This window comes from Leopardus geoffroyi, chromosome C2 (genome assembly GCF_018350155.1).
Source record: "Leopardus geoffroyi isolate Oge1 chromosome C2, O.geoffroyi_Oge1_pat1.0, whole genome shotgun sequence".
Taxonomy (NCBI): domain Eukaryota; kingdom Metazoa; phylum Chordata; class Mammalia; order Carnivora; family Felidae; genus Leopardus; species Leopardus geoffroyi.
The window spans coordinates 7223476-7243202 of NC_059333.1; the positions used below are offsets into that span (position 1 = coordinate 7223476).

General features: G+C 51.0%; 1 protein-coding gene across 16 annotated transcripts in view; it reads left to right on the forward strand.

Annotated features, from left to right (window-relative positions):
• The window catches only part of ERG (ETS transcription factor ERG), a 267584-nt gene that overhangs the window by 209233 nt on the left and 38624 nt on the right, over positions 1-19727 (forward strand). For all 16 annotated transcript variants that reach the window (XM_045501369.1, XM_045501368.1, XM_045501367.1 and 13 more), the window contains one exon: positions 15210-15361. In XM_045501369.1, coding sequence (XP_045357325.1) covers positions 15210-15361 — 152 coding nt within the window. The remainder of the gene's footprint in view (positions 1-15209; positions 15362-19727) is intronic.

Consider the following 19727-nt stretch of genomic DNA (forward strand, 5'->3'; position numbering starts at 1 on the left):
GGACATCATTTCTCAGCCTCGGTAGCCCATGGCCACCCTGCCTTCCCCCTTTCTTCACTCCAGCCTCACGCACCAGAAACTCCCACGTGTCCACACGGCGGAGGAGGGTCCGTGTGCAAACTTGAACCAGCTGTTTCCCAGCGTGGTACACACAAATGCCCTGTGGGGAGTTCCGCTGCCTGCGAGGCCTCTAGTGAGCCCCCTGCTGATGGCCTTAACTTGCCGTGAGGTTGCTAAGGCCCAGGCCCCTACAGACAGGCGAGATGGGCCAAGAAATAACACACGCGCACACGCATGCGGCCCACGAGAAAATTGCCTTCCGTGAGTAGGCGGGCAGTATTGTGTGCAAAGCAGCTGCATCATGGCACCTCGGCGTCTCTGACTCGGAGATGCAGCCAGATGTCAGGTGCATTGGACGTCTCCTGCCCCCTTCCTAAGGTGGTGAAAATTCCGCATAGCCCGCCTGGAGGTAACGGCAGGGCGGCGTAGGCCCACCCGGAAGCTTGTTGCAGCTGGAACGTAATGAACTCGTGTGCCGTGCCTGTGAGTCTTGCCCTGGCACCGTCCCCAGACCCCCTGGAGTCCTCAACTTCTTGCTGGAGTCGGGTGGGGGAGGGGTCCCTGGGGCGGTGGTGCCCAGAGTGAAGCCCCGCGATCAGCAGCATCAGCACCAGCCCGGGCCGGCGGGGGGGGGGGGGGGAGGCGTTAGACATGCAGTTCTCAGGCCACCCCACACCCGCCGAATCCGACCAGACTCGGGGACGGAGCCCAGCACTCGGTGTTTTAATGAGCCCTCTGGAGATTCCCGCGCTCGCTGGTCTGAGAACCGCTGCTCTGTTGTTGCAGAGTCGAGGGAGATGAAAAATGGGTGCCCTGCAGAGTGAGTGGCCCGGGAGAATACAACGTGTAGAAGTTGGTCTGCTCCCAGGAAGTCTGTCTGTCTGTCTGTCTGTCCTCTCTCTGTGGTCTGGGAAGAAGACTCGTTGGGTGGGTAACTCCAGCCGCTCGTCAGACAGCAGGATGCTCTCGACGTCATATTTAATGAACACGCATCTGCCGAGTGACGACGATGACAGAAAAGGGGGTGACCCGATTGGCCCGTCCGGGCATCAGGCACACTGGCCGTGCGTGCGGTCATTCATTCATCCAACAAGAATTCACTGAGAGCTTACTACGTGTGGTCACTATTCTTGGTTCTCGACCTACAGTCATAAAGCACAAAAAACTTCTGCCCTGCTCTGTTCCCTTTCTCATGGGGAAGATGGCCGTCGAGCCATCTAGTTAAACATACAGTAGGTTGGATCGTGGTAGATGTGAAGGAGAAAAATCAAGCGGGGAAACAGGGTGGCCACTCTAGATGGGGTGGCCTGGTCTCTAAGACAGTGACACGTGAATAACGTCCCAAAGGGTGTGAGGGAGAATGCCCCATGGTCAAACAGCAGAACATTCCAGGAGAAGGGAGTGCTCTGTGCAAAGGCCCTGGGGTCAGCCTGGAGCGCTGGAGGACAATCGTGACTGATACCTAGTGACCCAAGCCACAAACAGGCAAGGAGGTGCAGCGATCTTCCCTCTGAGTGAGCGAGGAGACTGTCGGGGTGCTGTAGGAAGGTGGGGGCGTGACATTCCTCAGAGTTAGCAGGCTCTCCCAGGCTCCTCCTGGAGGAGGCCTGTGCAGGAATTCGGGTGAGGGACGGCGGTGCCTGGCTGAGAGGTGGTGGCATTCTGGACCCATTTTGAAGGTAGGACTGATGTGCTTTGCTGACAGGTTGGACCTATGGAGGAAGAAGGCGGGAAGTAGGGATGAGCCCAGGGTGTTGGGGAGACTCCAAATGAGACGTGGACAAACCACACCGGGAATCCTCCCGAGGTTAGAGCCTGGGCGCCTCCAACATCAGCCCAGACGTTGGGGCCACGCACTTAGTGCTAATGAACACCGGGCAGAATGGGAGGGGCTCTCACCTCCTCACCTGAGTTCGGTGGATCTTAATTCATTAAACCATTTCTCAACCCTGGTGATTGTGTCTCAGGGGACATTTAGCAATGTCTGCAGACACTTTAAAAAAAAATTTTTTTTAACGTTTATTTATTTTTGAGAGAGAGAGGGGGAGACACAGAATCCGAAGCAGGCTCCAGGCTCTGAGCTGTCAGCACAGAGCCCGACGCGGGGCTCGAACTCACAAACCGCGAGATCAGGACCTGAGCTGAGGTTGGACGCTTAACCGACTGAGCCCCCCAGGGGCCTCTGCAGAACACTTTTGATAGTCACAGTGGGAGGGGGGGTATTCCTGGCATCTGGTGGCTGGAGGCCAGAGCTGGTGCTCAGCATTATACGATACACAAAAGAGGATCCCCCGCCCCCACCCCCCGCCCCCTCCACTCACCTCTGAAAGAACCTTCCCGCCCCGAACGTCAACAGTGTCAAAATTGAGAAACCTTTTCCTAAATTAACATCTAATTGGTGTTCACATCATGCACTGCGTTAGCTGCTATGAAGATGGGTGAAAAGAAGCTCACGGTCCGTCAGGCGTGAGGAAGGTTCTGGGAGATCCCGTGACAAGTACGGAACAGAGGGATGTCTGGGGCCCAGCCATCGCAGGCATGAGGGTGTGACCCCATCCTCCTGGACACGAAAGAAAGACTCCAAGAAGGAGCAGCATTTATCAGCACATCCACAGCCCAACTATGATTTATTAATAGATTTTAATATACGATGTATTATCCGATGTATGAATGACATTACGTTTATACCCGTCTCACGGAGGAAAACCGTTGAGTTTCTCAGTTTTCTGATCTTGCTCACATCCACCTGTCATCGGCCATGTGACCCCAGGCCTGGCCTCCTCTCCACTCCCTCAGGCTGCTTCCTTTAGCCAGACAGCTTTTCCGTGTTGGCAGGGACAGCACAGTCTCCTCCAGGTGACAGACAAGCTCTACGTCCTATGCCTTGTCCACTGAGAGGCATTACATCCAAACTCTGACTGTTGTGGTTCCTTGCATATGGCGCGCGTTTAAAAACCATTCCTTCCGTCTCGTGTCGTTTTATTCCAGCGGGCCAATTTACCTGGGCTCACCTTCACGCTACCTTCGTGACATGTCCCCAGATAAAACCACATTTTAATTTTTTTTTTTTCAACGTTTATTTATTTTTGGGACAGAGAGAGACAGAGCATGAACGGGGGAGGGGCAGAGAGAGAGGGAGACACAGAATCGGAAACAGGCTCCAGGCTCTGAGCCATCAGCCCAGAGCCCGACGCGGGGCTCGAACTCACGGACCGCGAGATCGTGACCTGGCTGAAGTCGGACGCTTAACCGACTGCGCCACCCAGGCGCCCCTAAAACCACATTTTAAAAACAACAAGCGGGTTGGAGAGACTTGGCCATCCAAGCTCATCAGTGGCTCTCAGTAAATACTCATTGGGCCGAAATGAAAACTGAAAAAAAAATTCTCAGTGTTCGGATGGCAACCGTTCAACCACCCTGCACGTCAGTTGTGTTGTGTTGTGTTGTGCTGTGCCCACCTACTACCTACAGAAGGAGTCTCTGCTGAAGGTCTTTTAATGCCCGAGTCTTTCGTCGTACCTGTGACACTCAATATTTGGTATTTGAACGTGGTTCGCCGGGACCACTCTCTCTCCGTGCCTTTCTCCTTTGACTCATGGAGATTTGACTTAGTCTTTATGTTCCTACATTTGCTGTAAGACTTCATGTGTTCTGTTAGGACAGAGAAGTTCCCAATGCTAATCTCACTTACTCCTGTCTGCCTCGAGGTTCTGAATCAGACTGGCATCCAAGATGCCTTGTTCGGCCACCTTCCAAGTCACCCTGTGGGAGCCTTGCGAGCTAGTGAGTTTTCCAAACCGTGACAGGGAGGCCACTTAGTAATAGCTTGTCCTACTTGTAAGGGACCTTGAGTCTTTACAGATGTCAGTTCATCGGGCTGCAAAACTGGGACGTGGACCGAGAGCCTCACCCAGGGAACAGTCGGGAGGGAGACCGAGGTTCTGCCGCCGCGTCTCTGTCTGGAGCAGACTTCTCATCCCTTCTCCTCAGCAGCCACTCATTACCTCCTTCGACATCTCTTGGGGTGTCGAGTGGGTGGGCGCCATTTTGTAGAATAGGAGAGCCTCGGAGTCCTGCCCCCCGTCAGGACGCCAGAAAGTTCCGTTGGGTCAGTGCGGGTATTGGCAGCGGGACAGGGGGACCGCCTTGGGATTTTCTATCTTGAGAGTGAAATCATTTTGGTTAACCAGAATTTGCATAGCCTGTTATGCAAATGAAAGACTGAAGCCCCTTGGTGCCTACTGGGCTTCGTTCTTTCCTCTCTGAGAAATGCCAAGTGTATCAAGCAAACAACGACAACAACAATGGCAACTCACGAGACAGAAGAGAAGCCACATCTCATCCTGCGCATGTAACTCTTCGTCGAGATCCTATCCTATAGCACATTTTATGTCCAAATGATGAAGCCCAAAAGGACGCATCGCCCCCCGCCCCGAGATTTCAGGACCGACACGTAACATGGTCTGGCTGGTACCCGCTCTCAGCTGTAAAGAGAATTATAAACTTAAATGAAGAAACTCGGGAAAGCTTCAAACCCCTGGCAGGGACAAAGAACTAACTGTTGGTGAGTTGGTGGTGACTTTTTAATTAACTTAGTCTTCAACTGCTTTGGAGAGGCGGGGGAAGGGGACAGGGCTGGAGGGAAGAGACGGGGATTCCAGGTGTAAGAGAGCATATTTAGCAAGGGTAAAAATAACACCCAGCTGTAAAGACAAACATCTCCAGTTTCAGTGTGAGCGGGGAGCTCTCCATGAATCACTGCCAAGCTCCGCCCGCCGCCCAGCCGTGGGGTCTGAAGCGGCTTTTCCACTGCCTCTGATTCAGAAATAAAACAGACCCACAAATTACCCCGGCGCTCTCCAGACAATCCCTTCCTTGTCTGGGGGCCTGAAAATGCCTTTTGTAGCGACTTGCCTCAGTCCCCGCCATGGAACTCGATTAGGAGTTTGTTCGGTCGATTAGAACCAAGTACGCACTTTGCCCCGGCCAGCCTCCCGTGGGCCCTCTCTCGGAACGGACCTCTCTGGACTTTCAGGGCAGAACTGTCAAAGAAAACCTTTGTATTTCTCTCACGGAGCTTCACCACCCAATGAACTAAAAAGAACATTCTGGAAGATAGTGACGTTCCAATAAACGGCGACGAGCTGAAGGCTGCGTGCTAGCGACATTAACTTGCTTATCCGCGTAAGAGTTGGGGTGATAAGGACCATCGTGAACGAGGGCAAGAGAAGGTGTAGCGGGGGAGAGGGGCTCTCGCTGCTCAGATGCAGACACTGTGAGAACAGGGGCCCCGAGGTATCCCCAGCACCTAGGACAGGGCCTAGCAGAGAGATTTGCTCCGTAAATACTGGTTGGAGAAACGAATGAATTGAGGAGACCCAGAGAGTCTGGGGCGTGTGTGTTAATCCGAAGGTCCTGTGGTCCAACGCAGGGCTTAGGATGCACGTGACCAGTGCGGATTTGTATTTGGGGAAGATCATTCTGGAAGCAGAGCTCAAGAACACTCCCCCAGCATGTGGTGGAGAGAAAGGCAGTGGAGAGTTGTCTCTACGTGCAAGAGGAATTCAGGGATAGGAAGAAGGATGGGTCCTGAAGAAGGAGATTTTCAAGAGGATCGCGGGTTTGTCTCTACCCGGTTCTAATTTTTTTTTAAGTTTATTTATTTTTGAGAGAGAGACAGAGTGTGAGCAGGTGAGGGGCAGACAGAGAGAGAGAGGGAGACACAGAATCGGAAGCAGGCTCCAGGCTCCGAGCTGTCAGCACAGAGCCCCGTGCGGGGCTCAAACCCACGGACTGTGAGATCATGACCTGAGCCGAAGTTGGAAGCTTCACCGACTGAGCCACCCAGGCGCCCCATCTACCCGCTTCCAGAAGAAGTACATTGATTTTCCACATTTGATTTTGCCTTGCTGTGGACTTTTTCTAAGTTCCAAAGCCTCTGCTAACTATTCTGAAGTGAGGGTGAATCACAGATTTAATGTGGCTGGTGAGCTCAGGGCTGTCGCCTGGGGCTGCGTTCAGCGACATTCTTGGATAAATGAGGTCCATTCACACAGCACAGACGACAGTACAGGGCTGAGTCTCCGTCCTTGTCAAGCTAATGGCCACGTCTGTGCCGTTCGCTGCGGGCTCTTTCCATGATGGAGTCTATCTACCCTGCTGTCCGTAGCCTCTGATGTGAGAAACTCAATGTCAGATGCCAAGTTTATTTTGTTTTTTTTCAAAAACAAAGCCCCAGTTTTAATTTCTCGCTACATTTTTACAGGCACATTATCCCTTTTTAAAATAAGGTATTATTGGGGGCCCCGGGTGGCTCAGTCGCTTAAGCGTCCTACTTCAGCTCAGGTCATGATCTCACAGTTGGTGAGTTTGAGCCCCATGTTGGGTTCACTGCCATCAGTAGACAGTCTGCTTCAGATCCTCTGTCTCCCTCTCTCTCTGCCCCTCCCCTGCTCACGTGCTCACTCTCTCTCTCTCTCTCTCTCTCTCTCTCAAAAATAAACATTAAAAAAAAGAGTTCTTTGGGGTGTCTGGGTGGCTCAGTCGGTTAAGCCTCCAACTTCGGCCTAGGTCATGATCTCATAGTTCCTGAGTTCGAGCCCCGCATCGGGCTCTGCACTGACAGCTCGGAGCCTGGAGCCTGCTTGGGATTCTGTGTCTCCCTCTCTCTCTGCCCCTCCCCTGCTCACGCTCTGTTTCCCTCACTCTCAAAAAATGAATAAACATTAAAAAAAGTTAAAAAAGGAGTTCTTTAAAAAGAATAAAAAATAAAATAGGGTGTTATGTATGGCAACAGCTAAATGAAGATTTGCCTCGGGCTGTGTTCCACTCGATCTGAAAACCTTAGACTGACTACTTTCCCGATGGTCCAACTTCTGTCCTGGTCCTCAGTTCTTAGGTCCACATTCTGGGTCAGGTTCATTCCTGCTGTGCCTCTTAGCCGGGGAACCTCTGGCCAGATTTCCTGTCACAGTCCAGTCACCAGCGTTAGCCCATCCTCTCTGCAGAGCCTGCAGCGACCAAGGGACTGTGCTGAGCTCCCCCAGGAGGTCTGGTGGGGAGAACATTTGACATTCAACTGTAAATGGGGTTGATCAGCATCTTCTTAAAAAAAAAAAAAGCGGGGGGCTGGCGCCTGGGTGACTCAGGCGGTTAAGTGTCCGACTTCAGCCAGGTCACGATCTCGCGGTCCGTGAGTTCGAGCCCCGCGTCAGGCCCTGGGCTGATGGCTCAGAGCCTGGAGCCTGCTTCCGATTCTGTGTCTCCCTCTCTCTCTCTGCCCCTCCCCAGCTCACACTCTGTCTCTCTGTCTCAAAAATAAATAAACATTAAAAAATTTTTTTTAAAAATTCTTCAAACAAAACAAAACTAGACTTAACCAAAATCCGTAGGTATGTCCCCATAAACACATCATCTTTGGCTTCTCCCTGGAGGCCCTGCCTTTGTGGGCACGTGGCTCAGCTCACATCTGCAAATCTCTCCATGACTGCCTTCAGGGCCACTCCCAGGATATTCTTCTGAAAATACCCAACGCCCATTCTGTTGTGTTTCACGCCCGTGAGACGGACGACTCGTGTGGGGCTGCCGGGGGAGGTCCTAGAGTGTGGTGATTGAGGACTTGGACTCAGGACCCCGAGTGCCTAAGTTCAAATCCTGGCTCTTCCCCTGCTGGTTGTATCACCTGGGACACAACATACTCCCTACCCAGCCTCTGTGCTTTGCCTGTAACGGGGCTCCTGTTTCCTGGTATTGGCCTCGTGGAGTTGTGTGCGTGAAGTGCGTAAGCAGCAGCTAACATGTGGCATTTACCGTGACTTTGGCACTGTGCGAGATGCGTTGCCCATATATTTACTACAACATAAATACATGAAGAGAGCTTGAGGCCGGTCCTGGGAGGAGTAAACAGTCAAATACTAGGTAGGAGATGATCTAAGTAAGGTCTGTAAATATTTGTTTGCCCACAGTGCATTGGGTGCTCTCAGGGGCAAATGTGAGTTTAAAACATAGAAACAGAAGATTTTTGGAAACTGGGATGTAGACGATTCTGTCTCTCCAGGTTCTTTTGTTTTGTTTTTCAATTGTTCCCTTGTCTTTTTAAAAAATTAAAAAAAAAATTAATGCTTATTTATTTTTGAGAGAGAGAGACAGACCGCGAGTGGGGGAGGAGCAGAGAGGGAGGGAGACACAGAATCCGAAGCAGGCTCCGTCAGCACAGAGCCTGACACGGGGCTCGAACCCCTGAACTGTGAGATCATGACCTGAGCCGAAGTTGGATGCTTAACCGACTGAGCCACCCAGGCGCCCCATATTCCCTTATCTTTTTAATGTTTATTTATTTATTTTTGAGAGAGAGAGAGAGAGAGTTCATGAGCTAGCAGGGGAGAGGAAGAGGGAGAGGGAGAGAGAGACTCCCAAGCAGGCTTCCCACTGTCAGCACAGAGCCTGACTCAGGGCTGAAACTCATGAACCGTAAGATCATGACCTCAGCAAGAAATCAAGAGTCAGATGCTTAAATGACTGAGCCACCGAGGTGCCCTGATTATTTGCTTATTTTTAATATTCCTGCACTGACCTCCCTGGTTGGCCAGTTCTTTCCAAAAGGGTCAAGAAACGGCAGGTATGGAGGACTCGTGAGGATGTGCCGTCTCTTGATTTCTGTAGCCGAAGCAGCAGGGACCTGAGTGCTTGGAGCACCCTGCTTTATCACCAGCCCTCCCCACCCCTACCCCGACACTGTGTGCGATGCTCTGAACCTGTTATCAGATACTGGGAAGGATGTCGCTTGCTAAGACCTGGTTCGTCTTAATGTTTCTGACACCTTGAATAGTAACGGGATGCATTTGCTTCTTTGCTTTGGCCAGTAGGAAGCTCAGAGATAAACTGGTGTCCTACCTCTAGCAACAATAAATAGTAAGCCTACTCAATGTGCTGATTTTATCTCGTGATTGGTTACTTTTCTGCCCTTACATTAAATTCACTTCCATGCCTTTTTTTTTTTTTAATTTTTTTTTTCAACGTTTATTTATTTTTGGGACAGAGAGAGACAGAGCATGAACGGGGGAGGGGCAGAGAGAGAGGGAGACACAGAATCGGAAACAGGCTCCAGGCTCTGAGCCATCAGCCCAGAGCCCGACACGGGGCTCGAACTCACGGACTGCGAGATCGTGACCTGGCTGAAGTCGGACGCTTAACCGACTGCGCCACCCAGGCGCCCCTCCATGCCTTTGATTATTTATGTTATCGTTTTGTCTCGTGTGTGTTTTTATAACTGCCTTATATCGTGTCGTCTCTATGCCTCGTAAACCTCACATGGTTTGAGGAAGGGTAAAGGAAGAAAGTAGATTCGAAACCACCACACGCCCACATAAACATAACTCTAAAGTTGCAGAGGAGAATGATGGAAACTCTTCCCTAGAAAAACATTAGTAATGTGAACTAAACATTTGTTGGTCTAAGTAGCTTCCGGAGAGTCATGCCTGGGGGGTTGGGGATGGAGATTCTTCCAGCCCCTTGATTCTGAAACTCTGTCAGAACCCAGTTGGGTTCGGGGACATGGCTGACATCTCACCTGAATTTAAATTTAGTGCAATTTCCAATTTATCGGGTATTCTTTGCCTGCCCCTTCGATCGTTGGTTCGAAATGCTAGTATGCCTTACGAAGTCAGCACTCATTGTCTCGATTCATGAGAACTTGATTCTGCAAACGCTCTTTCAGCGTGTTTAGTTCGCTGAGGCTCAACAAGCCAACTGAGTTGGGCATGTGTGTGCAGTTTTCTGAAGAAGGGCACCACGGTGCCATCTTTTCTAGGTGAAGGCAGAAGGGTCTTTCTGCGCTATTTCCTTATCCCCTGGAGTGGCCACAGTTATATGCGTGTGCCGTGGGGTTGTGAGGTTGCTCCTTCGGGAGACTAAACTCCCAAAGCCGTGTGGCCCCAAGAGGGCACTGGGGGAGTTGGGAAGCGATATGGCGCCCCAGCTTTCGTCAGGTGCCTTAGTGAAATTCTTGTTTCTGCACCAGCCTTCCCCTCCCGGGGCGACCTCAGCCCAAGGTGGGATTTCTTCTGCTGTGACAGAGGGGAGCAGCTGTCCTCCCAGCTCCCAGTCCCTCTCTCTGATGCCACATTCTCTATGGTTTTTCGGGTTACACACTGAACCCAGACCCGAAAATGTGAAGACGAGAATGTGGCAAAGACCCAGTCATTTCCAATGTATTTTATTTCAATGTGGTAAGAACATCTGACATGAGATCTATACCCCTTTTTTCTTTGTTCGGTGTTTTTAAAAGTATTTATTTTATTTATTTTCGAGAAAGAGTGTGAACAGGGAAGGGGCAGAGAGACCGGGAGAGAGAGGATCCGAAGAGGGCTCTGTGCTGTCCCAGGTGCCTAGCGATCTATACCTTTTTAACAGAGTTTGAGGTACACATTATTGTTGACCAAAGGCTAGAATATTGGAGAGCAGATCTCGAGAGCTTTTCCATCTCGCTTGATTGAAACTTTATGCTTATTGGTTGGTAACCCCCCATCTCCCCGCCTGCCCGAGCTCCTGGAAACCACTGTCCCACTATTCAGTTCTCTGAATGTGACGACTTTAGATACCTCACGTGAAGCAGAACCCGGCCTTTGTTCGTCGGTGACCGATCTATGTCACTCAGCATAACGTGCTCAAGGCCCAGCCGTTGTCGTGCATTATAGGATTCCCTTCTTTTACAGGAGGATGAGTACACTGTTGTGTGTACGACAGTTCCTTCATCCACCGGGCCGTCCGTGGACATTCGTTTCCACACCTTGACCATCGGGAATATCAGCTATAAGGAACAAAGGAGTGCTAATATCGCTTTGAGATTTGGATTTCCATTCTTTTGGATGAATATGCAAAAATGAGATCCCTGGATCATATGATTGTCTTTTTTTTTTTTAATTTTTTTTTAATGTTTATTTATTTTGGGGACAGAGAGAGACAGAGCATGAATGGGGGAGGGGCAGAGAGACAGGGAGACACAGAATCGGAAGCAGGCTCCAGGCTCTGAGCCATCAGCCCAGAGCCCGACGCGGGGCTCGAACTCACGGGCCGCGGGATCGTGACCTGAGCTGAAGTCGGACGCTTAACCGACTGAGCCACCCAGGCGCCCCTATATGATTGTCTTTTAAAAAAGACTTTCGGGGACCTCCCCACGGCGTTCCATTACAGCTGTACCATTTGGCATCCTCACCAAGAGTATGCAAAAGTTCCGATTTCTCTGCATCCTCACCAACATTTGTCATCTTTTGTTTTTTACAGTAGCCCTCCTGATAGGTGTGAGGTGACATCTCGTTGTGATTTGGGTTTGCATAATAACTTCCGTATGCCCTGAAAAGCGTCATTGAGAGAAATGTCTTGAAGGATGCCTTACTTGCAATAAAGAAATTCATGCCCCAAACACTAAGACCAAAGCATTTCGTATTTCATATTTCATATAAATGATGACCCACTTAGCAAGCACCTAATGAATTGCCTTAGAATCTTCACAGAAAGTGCTAGAAAACACGTATGTAAATACTAACAATACAGCATTTAAAGGGATGCCCTTTGCTGTGTGCATTTCAAAAGCGATACATTGAACACCCAAACCCTTATCATGGTAGCGTAGAGATCATATGATCCTCTGTTCTTGGCAGGGCTTGCTGCCGGTGGAGTACCAAACTGTTTCTGGAAGTTTCTCTTTGATGGCTTACAAGCCTCGGCGTGCACGATGTCAGTGAAGCTGTGTGGATCTTTTCTTCTCACACCTGCGCTAAGAACTGAAAATGTATTTACTGTGAGACTTTTAAAAATACACTTTCCAGTTCTCTGAATCAGGTTGAGATTTTTTTTTTTTTCCTTAAATAAAGCAGGGTCTAAATAATAGATGTATCCTCTGAAAAAAATGTTCTTCTCCTGGAATTGCCTCTATTTCTTACTTAGGTTTTTTTTTCTTTTATATGTGTCCTTCGTTGGGTCCCACACACGCCGTGCCCGGGATTGAACCTGCCCTGGGGCTACAGTGATGCCCTAGAATAGGAATTGTGCAAATATTGCAGCACATGGCTTAAACCAGAGTAATACGTGGTCAGGGAGTTGTCAACGCCTTTCTGAAGTTCAGGTTTATTTCACCTTGTAGGGACAGCATCTTCCCTTGACTTGGTGGGTGCATTCTGCACAGGGGCAGGGAGTTAGGCTGCCCAGCTTCAAGTCTTACTTTTGACCTCTCCTGGCTCTGCGACCTGAGCAGGCCCTTCTCCTTTGTGTACTTGGCTTACGCCTCTGAAAAATGGACGTGATGTATGCACCTGCCCCCCCCCCCAGGCTATTGTGAGGACTGTTAATGGTTAGGCTCTCAGGACAGGGCCCACACTTCCCGTGTGCTCCTCTCAGTCTGTTAAAATTCCCAAGAGAATACACCAGGGGAAATGCCTGGCAAGTGAGAACAGAACAGCCGGGGCTCTTGTGGCCACTGTGTATCGATAACCTGCTCAGAGTCCAGCATTGTCAGTGGCCTGGGGCGTGACCCTCTCCCCTCTCTGGGGGCCGGAGTTCCCTTAGAGCTTTTTTTTTTTACAGAAACTATTGGAAATGATCAAAAACCTGGTTCCATTCTATCTTCCCCTGAAGCTAAAACAAAAATACAATGGAAAAAAGATGATTTTTTTTTCAACTGTCTTGAAGGCACAGCTTTTGAAAATAGGGTCCTGAGGGCTGTTTTGTTTTTGTTTTGCTTCTGTTTTTTGTTTTTGCTTTGCTTTTGTTTTGTTTCTTGTTTTTGTTTTTTGGGGTTTGGTTTTCAGTGGAAGGTGAATGGGAAAGCTTACCTGTCCTGCTGGAGAAGAGAGAACTTATGGTGCCTGGTATACAGCAGGCACTCAATAAAAATGGTCTAGATGGATGAGTGAATGGGTGAACTTGCAGCGCTCATCCCAGACTCTATAGTTGTTGTCAGAGTTATGCTCATCTGCTGAACAGCATCTAAAGCTTGTTCCTTGAAGAACCAAATCTTTTAGACTCTGTCCCCTAGTCCCGAGTAACTTCTCTCCTTGAGGAAAATACACCAAAACACACACCTTCTCCTCAACTGCTGGAATTTTCCAGAGGGATAGGAAACTAAGTGTCAAGTGAAGACATTCCGTGTTGTGATATTAGGATGGGCCTTTTAGAGATAAGTGTCTGCAGCCAGGAAAAGTAGCATCAGGAGGAAATAATGCATGTGTAGGCAGTGATGGAAATCTAGAGAGTCTGCACCATGGGAACTCAGACTGTTATTGTTTATAAATTTCCTTCGTGTTAGTACAGCTGTGGGGATGCTGTGAAACATGCCCATGTATTTCCAGGCCTGTGGTGGGGCCTTCGTCCTGTGACCCTGACCACGATCTTTATCTGTAGATGTACCTACGCCTTCCTCGCTGTCAGCCCTGAGCTCTCTCCATCAGCACCAGGTCTGTGTGTATTTTCAGTGATCTAGGATGCTGAATGAACTCTTTTCCCTCTTTTCCCTCTTTTCCAGGGCACTCTTTCCCTTGGTCTGCCCTTCCTGTCCACACCCCTGCCAAGCTTTTGGCTCCCCAATGACCTTCTCCATCCCACTCTGGGCCTGTCCCACCCAGAGAGTGCCCTTCTGGCTCAGATGGTTTTGATGTTCTCAAGCTTGAAGGTCAAGGCCATGCCAGGCCCATGGTTCCATGATTCCACAAGTTGGATGCAGAGCTTCAACTAGTGGGGTGTGGAGGAGACGAAGAAAAGTTCATTGGAGTGGAGCCCACAACCTCAACGCCTTAGACACTGGGAGGGAATCCAACATGCAGTGGAGTTTTGGAGATTCCCAAGAGTAGGAAAATCCTGTGTGGGGTAGAGCTCGAGAGGCAGTTTTTGGAAACCCACCTTAGAAGATATAACCCAACTATCAAGGCCCCTCATCTACAGTGGTCTCGAAGTTAATGACCTGTGGGCTAACCTTCTAAAAGGCATTGACATATTTTTCTGTTTCCTGGTTGCGTTGGATTTTCCTTTTGGGGGGTTTCCCTGTTAGATATGAATTCATCATATATTTATGGTCCTTTCTTCTTTTTCCAGAAAGAAGGCAGGGTTTGTCTTTATCCAAATGGCTGCCGCTGCCTTCCTGACGGTAGTGGCCCTGTGAGTGGTCCTCAGAGGGCCAGCGGCTGACTCCTGTCTGCCTCCGTCCTCATGGCTGGTTTCACACCCCATCCCAACCCTTAGGGGCGGCTGAGTCCACTCTCCGGCCACCTCCCAGGCTGCCAGGTCTGCCCCCGTCTCTGCCCCGCCTGCCAGTGTCTCGGCTAGGGACAGTGAGCCTCCAAAGCTCCATATCTCATGATTGGCTATAGGGAGTTGAAACTGAACACACAGAATTCATTCTGAGGTTTTGAAGGCGAATGTCGTTGGAGGATAAACCCAGCTGTCCGAGCTGGGGTCACCTCTGTGCATACGGTACATGGCCTGTTTACCGTCACGGAGACAGGACCGTGGCGGTTCACTGTTCCTTGCAAGTGTTTCCAAACAGCTGTCACCAGTGGAGTTTTGACATGACAGTTTCAGAAGGCTCTGGCTTAAGAAACAGAAGCCAGCTGGCAACTTGCTTCCCTCCAGGCCGCCCCGGGCTTCAGCCGAGGGTGGGCAGTGCACTAGTCCCCTCGGGCTGGCATAGCTAAATGCCGCAGACCGGGGGGCTTACGTGACACAAATTTATTAATTTATTTCCCACAGTTCTGGGGGCTGGAAGTCCAAGGCCAAGGTGCCGGCAAGGCCAGGGTCTGGGCTGTGGACGGCCACCTTCTCAGTGTATCCTCAGTGGCAGAGACAGAGAGGGAGAGTCCCCGGGTCCCTTCTGCTTCTTGTAAGGGGACTGATCCCATCATGGGGGCCTCGCCGTTGTGACCTCATGTGATCACCTGCCAAAGGCCCCACTTCTGAATACCGTTCCATTTGTCAGGGCTTCAGGAAAGGAGTTTTGGGGGGACAGGGCCACTCAGCCCCGAGCCGACACCGTATTTGCCCGTTGACTCTTCCCTCCTCCCTTCTCCGTCTGCCTCTCTCCACCGCACCCTTGCTCCGTTCTGTGTGTCACAGGCAGGCCGGGTGGCAGAAATAATGGAAGAATGTATTTTCTTCTCCTTCAGAAACTCCCCGGATGAATGCAGCATGGCAAAAGGCGGGAAGATGGCGGGCGGCCCAGACACCGTCGGCATGAATTATGGCAGCTACATGGAGGAGAAGCACATTCCGCCCCCAAACATGACCACGAACGAGCGCAGAGTGATCGTCCCAGCAGGTCAGATGCTCCTGGGGGGCCGTCGAGCTTGGCCTGCCTGCCTCTGGCATCCAGCACCCTCCATGGCCTGGGGGAGGGACTGTAAACGCAGGCCAGCAGGAGCCTGTCCACCTGTGGTGGAATGTCCACTGAGCGTGCGTGTGCGTGTGTGTGTGTGTGTGCGCGTGAGAGACAAAGAGAGGATGGAAACCTACGAAAAATGACCTTTCAGGGGAAGAAATGCCCTTTCTCTGAGATTATTTGGTGGTAAATATTCTTTTTTTTAAAAAAAAAAAAAAGTTTATTTTTGAGAAAGAGATTGAGAGAGCACACGTGGGGGAGAGGCAGAGAGAGACGGAGAGAGAGACTCCCAAGCAGGCCCTGCGCTGTCAGCGCAAAGCCCAGCGCAGGGCTCGATCGCACAAACCGTGAGGTCGTGACCTGAGCGGAAACCAAGAGTCGGCCGCTTAACTGACCGAGCCGCCCAGGGGCCCCTCTTAAATACCCTTGTTTTTGCATGAAGTGCTACATTTTCATCCTACGTGGTATGCTTTTGAAAAAGACTTCTCAGCTGGCAAAATACAAAGCTGGGAGGCGTCACGGTTTGTGCTCAAAGTCGAAAATTCCAGCTCTCCCTGGCCTGTCGTCCCGATTCTGAGAACCAGAATGACTCTTTGCCACAGAAGTAATTCTAAACTCAAACCAAAGCAATAGCCCTGAACTTGAGGAAAATGCCACGAACTTACTTGTTTAGCAAAAAACTGAAGGTGATGGGAAAGATGACTTTTCAGAGGAAACGAGCTGCAGAAACCCAAAACTACCACAGACACCGTCACTGCTTTGTGGGTCCTTAACAGGTGTCAGGGTTTTGGGTAAGCAGTGTGAAGGCACCATCTCGTGATATCTTGGGAAATAGGAATTGTTTTTTTTTTTATTTTTTAATGTTTATTTATTTTTGATAGAGAGACAGAGAGAGAGAGAGACAGCATGAGGGGGGAGGAACAGAGAGGGAGACCCAGAATCCAAAGCAGGCTCCAGGCTCTGAGCTGTCAGCACAGAGCCCATCTCGGGGCTCGAACTCATGGACCATGAGATCCTGACCTGAGCCAAAGTCAGACCCTTAACCGACTGAGTCACCCAGGCGCCCCTTGGAAAATAGGAATCCTTATCACAATTTTCCTGATGAGGAAAATGGAGCTCCCAGGGGTCAACTAACTTCTCCCGGGGACTACTGTTAACAGGAGGCCAAGTCCGCGTTCAGACGGGCCTGCCTGCCCTGGGTCTCTTCCGTTAGCTGCTGGGTTAAATCTCGGCTCCTAACACGGCCCCTGTGGGCTCCCCTCTGTCACTCCTTGCAGCCATCTGGTCACCCTGTGGCTTGGCCTCAGGGGCTTGGAATCAGGGTCACTTCAGCCTGAAACCCTTGGTTCCAGGTAGTTCTGTCCTTCACGAGCGCTTGGTGCAAATGTCTCCTCGGAGAGGCCTTTCCTGAAGGCGCCGCCCAAAGCCATTCCCCACTCTACCTGCTGACCTCAACCCCCAACGCCCTCTTTGTCTCCCGGCTGTCACTCCACTGTCCATTCACGTGAGCGTTTGCTGAGTGGCTTCCTCCCTCAGTACAACGCAAGCCCCCCCGGAAGGCCCAACCTCCATGGCCAAGTACAGGGCTGGCCTGAGGTAGGTTCTCCACGAACACCAAGCGAGGGGAGAATGCACGAAAGGCTGCCAGTGCACGAGCGAGGTCCACACAGACTTGACTCCGTCTTGCTCCAGGGGTCACTGAAATTCACCTCCGTGAAGCGGGGTGGCCGCAGGCTCAGATCCGCTCAGGGTGTGTGTCTCATCCCACTGCCCCTTCTCCTGCACGCGGCCACTTTCACGGACCTCCGACACCTTCCAAATAGAGTGCAAAGCACGCAGTACTTGGCAGAACGTCTGGCTTGGGTCCGTGGCCCGGGCTGCTCCCCAGGGTGGTCGCTGGGCAGTGGCTTTCAGCAAGACTGCTTGATGCCTTGATACGAAAGGCATCATCCTTTGGGGCCACCTCGGAGGCATGTTGTGAGACCTTTATAGGAGACAGCAGACATGAAGTCTCACGTGTGCCCGATGACGGGGACAAAACAGGTTTCGATGTTGACTGAAAGGCAGTTGGCTTTTGTACGGAAGCTCCCCCCTTTTGGTTTGACCATAGCCCCCGAGCTGCTGACCCGAAACTCGGGACTCGATCCCGGGCCGTCGCACAAAAGGCAGTTCCTGCGGAGGGGGACCCATACGGAAATGCAGATGGTCTGAGGCCCGCGTCCTGGACGTGGGGTACCTAAAAAAGGCTGGAGAGCAGGGGAGTTCCTGGGGAGGAGAAGGGGGCAGGGACGCCGTTGCCGCGGACGCTGTCTGGATATGAACAGGACGAGGTACAGACGCGAAGAGCACCCACCCACACACCCCTCTCAGCCTTAGCCTTGTTTCTTCAGAGTGTCGTTTCTTCAAGTCAGGCAAAACGAAGTTTTTGTTAGTTCTCTAAGACCAGAGAATCCATCTGAGGACAGGCCTGTATCGAAGATTCTTGTCTTGGCTCCTGAGAGCCTCGCCGGCCCAAGAGGTAACGTGTGATGTGCTCACACTGTATACAGATGGGGTCATGTTTCTGTCGTGCTATCAGTGTGCTTCGATGGCGTCAATATCATTGCCAACGAGGGACAGGCTGGACGCTTTCTACCTTGAGTAAAATGTTCAGAGATCAGGAGAGCTGTTTATACGGGGAAGAGGCAAAGGACCGATTCAATGAAGTCAGAGCCCCCCCCCCCCGCCCCGCACCGTTCCCGGTTTATAGTAGGTGCTCATTAAATGTCAGCTGGCTGGGTGGACTGACGGTCGTGCAGATTGGCTCATACTGACGTTTTTGTGCAAAGATTGGTTTCATCCCCTGAAGAAAGGCCTCTTCCAGCTCTTCCCTCCTTCAGTTGCTTCATACCAAACGCAGGCAGTTATTCGGTTGATAGTGTTTGTAAGAGAGCTGTGGCTGATTTTGCAAGCCGTCAGCCTTTCAGTTATTGGTCAAGCTTCAAGTAGGTGTGGTCATACACAGACACACAGATGAACACACGCGCCCACACCCACACCCACTCACGCCCGCCCACACGGCCGCATGGCACCGACCGTCCAGAGAATTCCCCAGTGTGGCCGTGAGATTGCAGGACCCGGGGACGGCCCTGTCCGGCTGCGGCGTCTGCAGCTCAGCCCTGGCTCCGGGACCCGGGCACCTCGTTCAGGCACATCTTGGGCCTAGAATGCTCTGCCCAAGGAGAGAGTTGTCCAAACCTGGTTCCACCTGGCATGTGTGTCTCCCTCTAGCTAAACACACGGACTGACGCTCATCCGTGGACGTCATAAAGATTGCTGAAAAAAATACTTATTTCTAAGCATCTGCTTTTATTTTATTTTAGTTTTTATTTTTATTTATTTATTTTGAGAGAGAGAGAGAAAGAGAGGGAGAGAGAGAATCCCAAGCAGGCTCCGTGCTGTCAGCGCAGAGCCTGAGGCGGGGCTCCGCTTAATGAGACGTGAGATCATGACCTGAGCCAAAAATGAAGAGTCGGGGTGCTCAGTGGGCTGAGCCACCCAGGCGCCCTGAAGCGTCTGCCTTTAAAATGCAAACTTTTAACCTTTGCACAGTTGCAAAAGGCGGGTGGCATTCGGCTCCAAGGTGTCACCAGGCGTCAGTGAGAAGGGGAAGGCCTCAATCGGTACGTGGTTAAGCGTTCATGGGATAAAAAGGAAGGCGATGGCCCGGCTGTTCATTCTGAGTCGAGAGAAAAATGTATTCCTCGGTTTGTCGTAGGGGAGGAACAGGGAAGTCACGAGAACAACCCTCAGTGAGACCACGAGACATTCTGGAAAGCCTTGGCTCATGCCTCTTGTCCTGGAAAAATTGTTGATGCGTGCTTCTCCCTCGCAAAGTACACGGTTAGACAATAAATCACATTTATACGTTTCTATCTATCGATCTGTCTATCTATCTATCTATCTATCTACCTGTCTGTCTGTCTGTCTGTCTATTCGGTTTGCATGTCCGTAGGTGTAAGTCTCCATCTCGTGGGGTTGGGCTGTTCCTTACACGGTGGCAGCTCATAGTGTCGTTCCGTGAACTCCGTCTTACGAGGAGGTGGACACGTGCGGCCTGGTGAGACGGCACGTTGTTGGTTGGCTCAGGTGGATTTGGACACCGACTGGAGAAAGTTTCTCCGGGTACAGTCAGAACCACTTGCATCAGGATTACCCGGGAGACTTGTGATGCGAAAATGCACATTTCCGAGTTTCCTGAACCTGGGTGTGGGAAGGGTTGAGGAGGCCACATGGTTGGCACACTTTTTGGGTGACTTGCATGCAG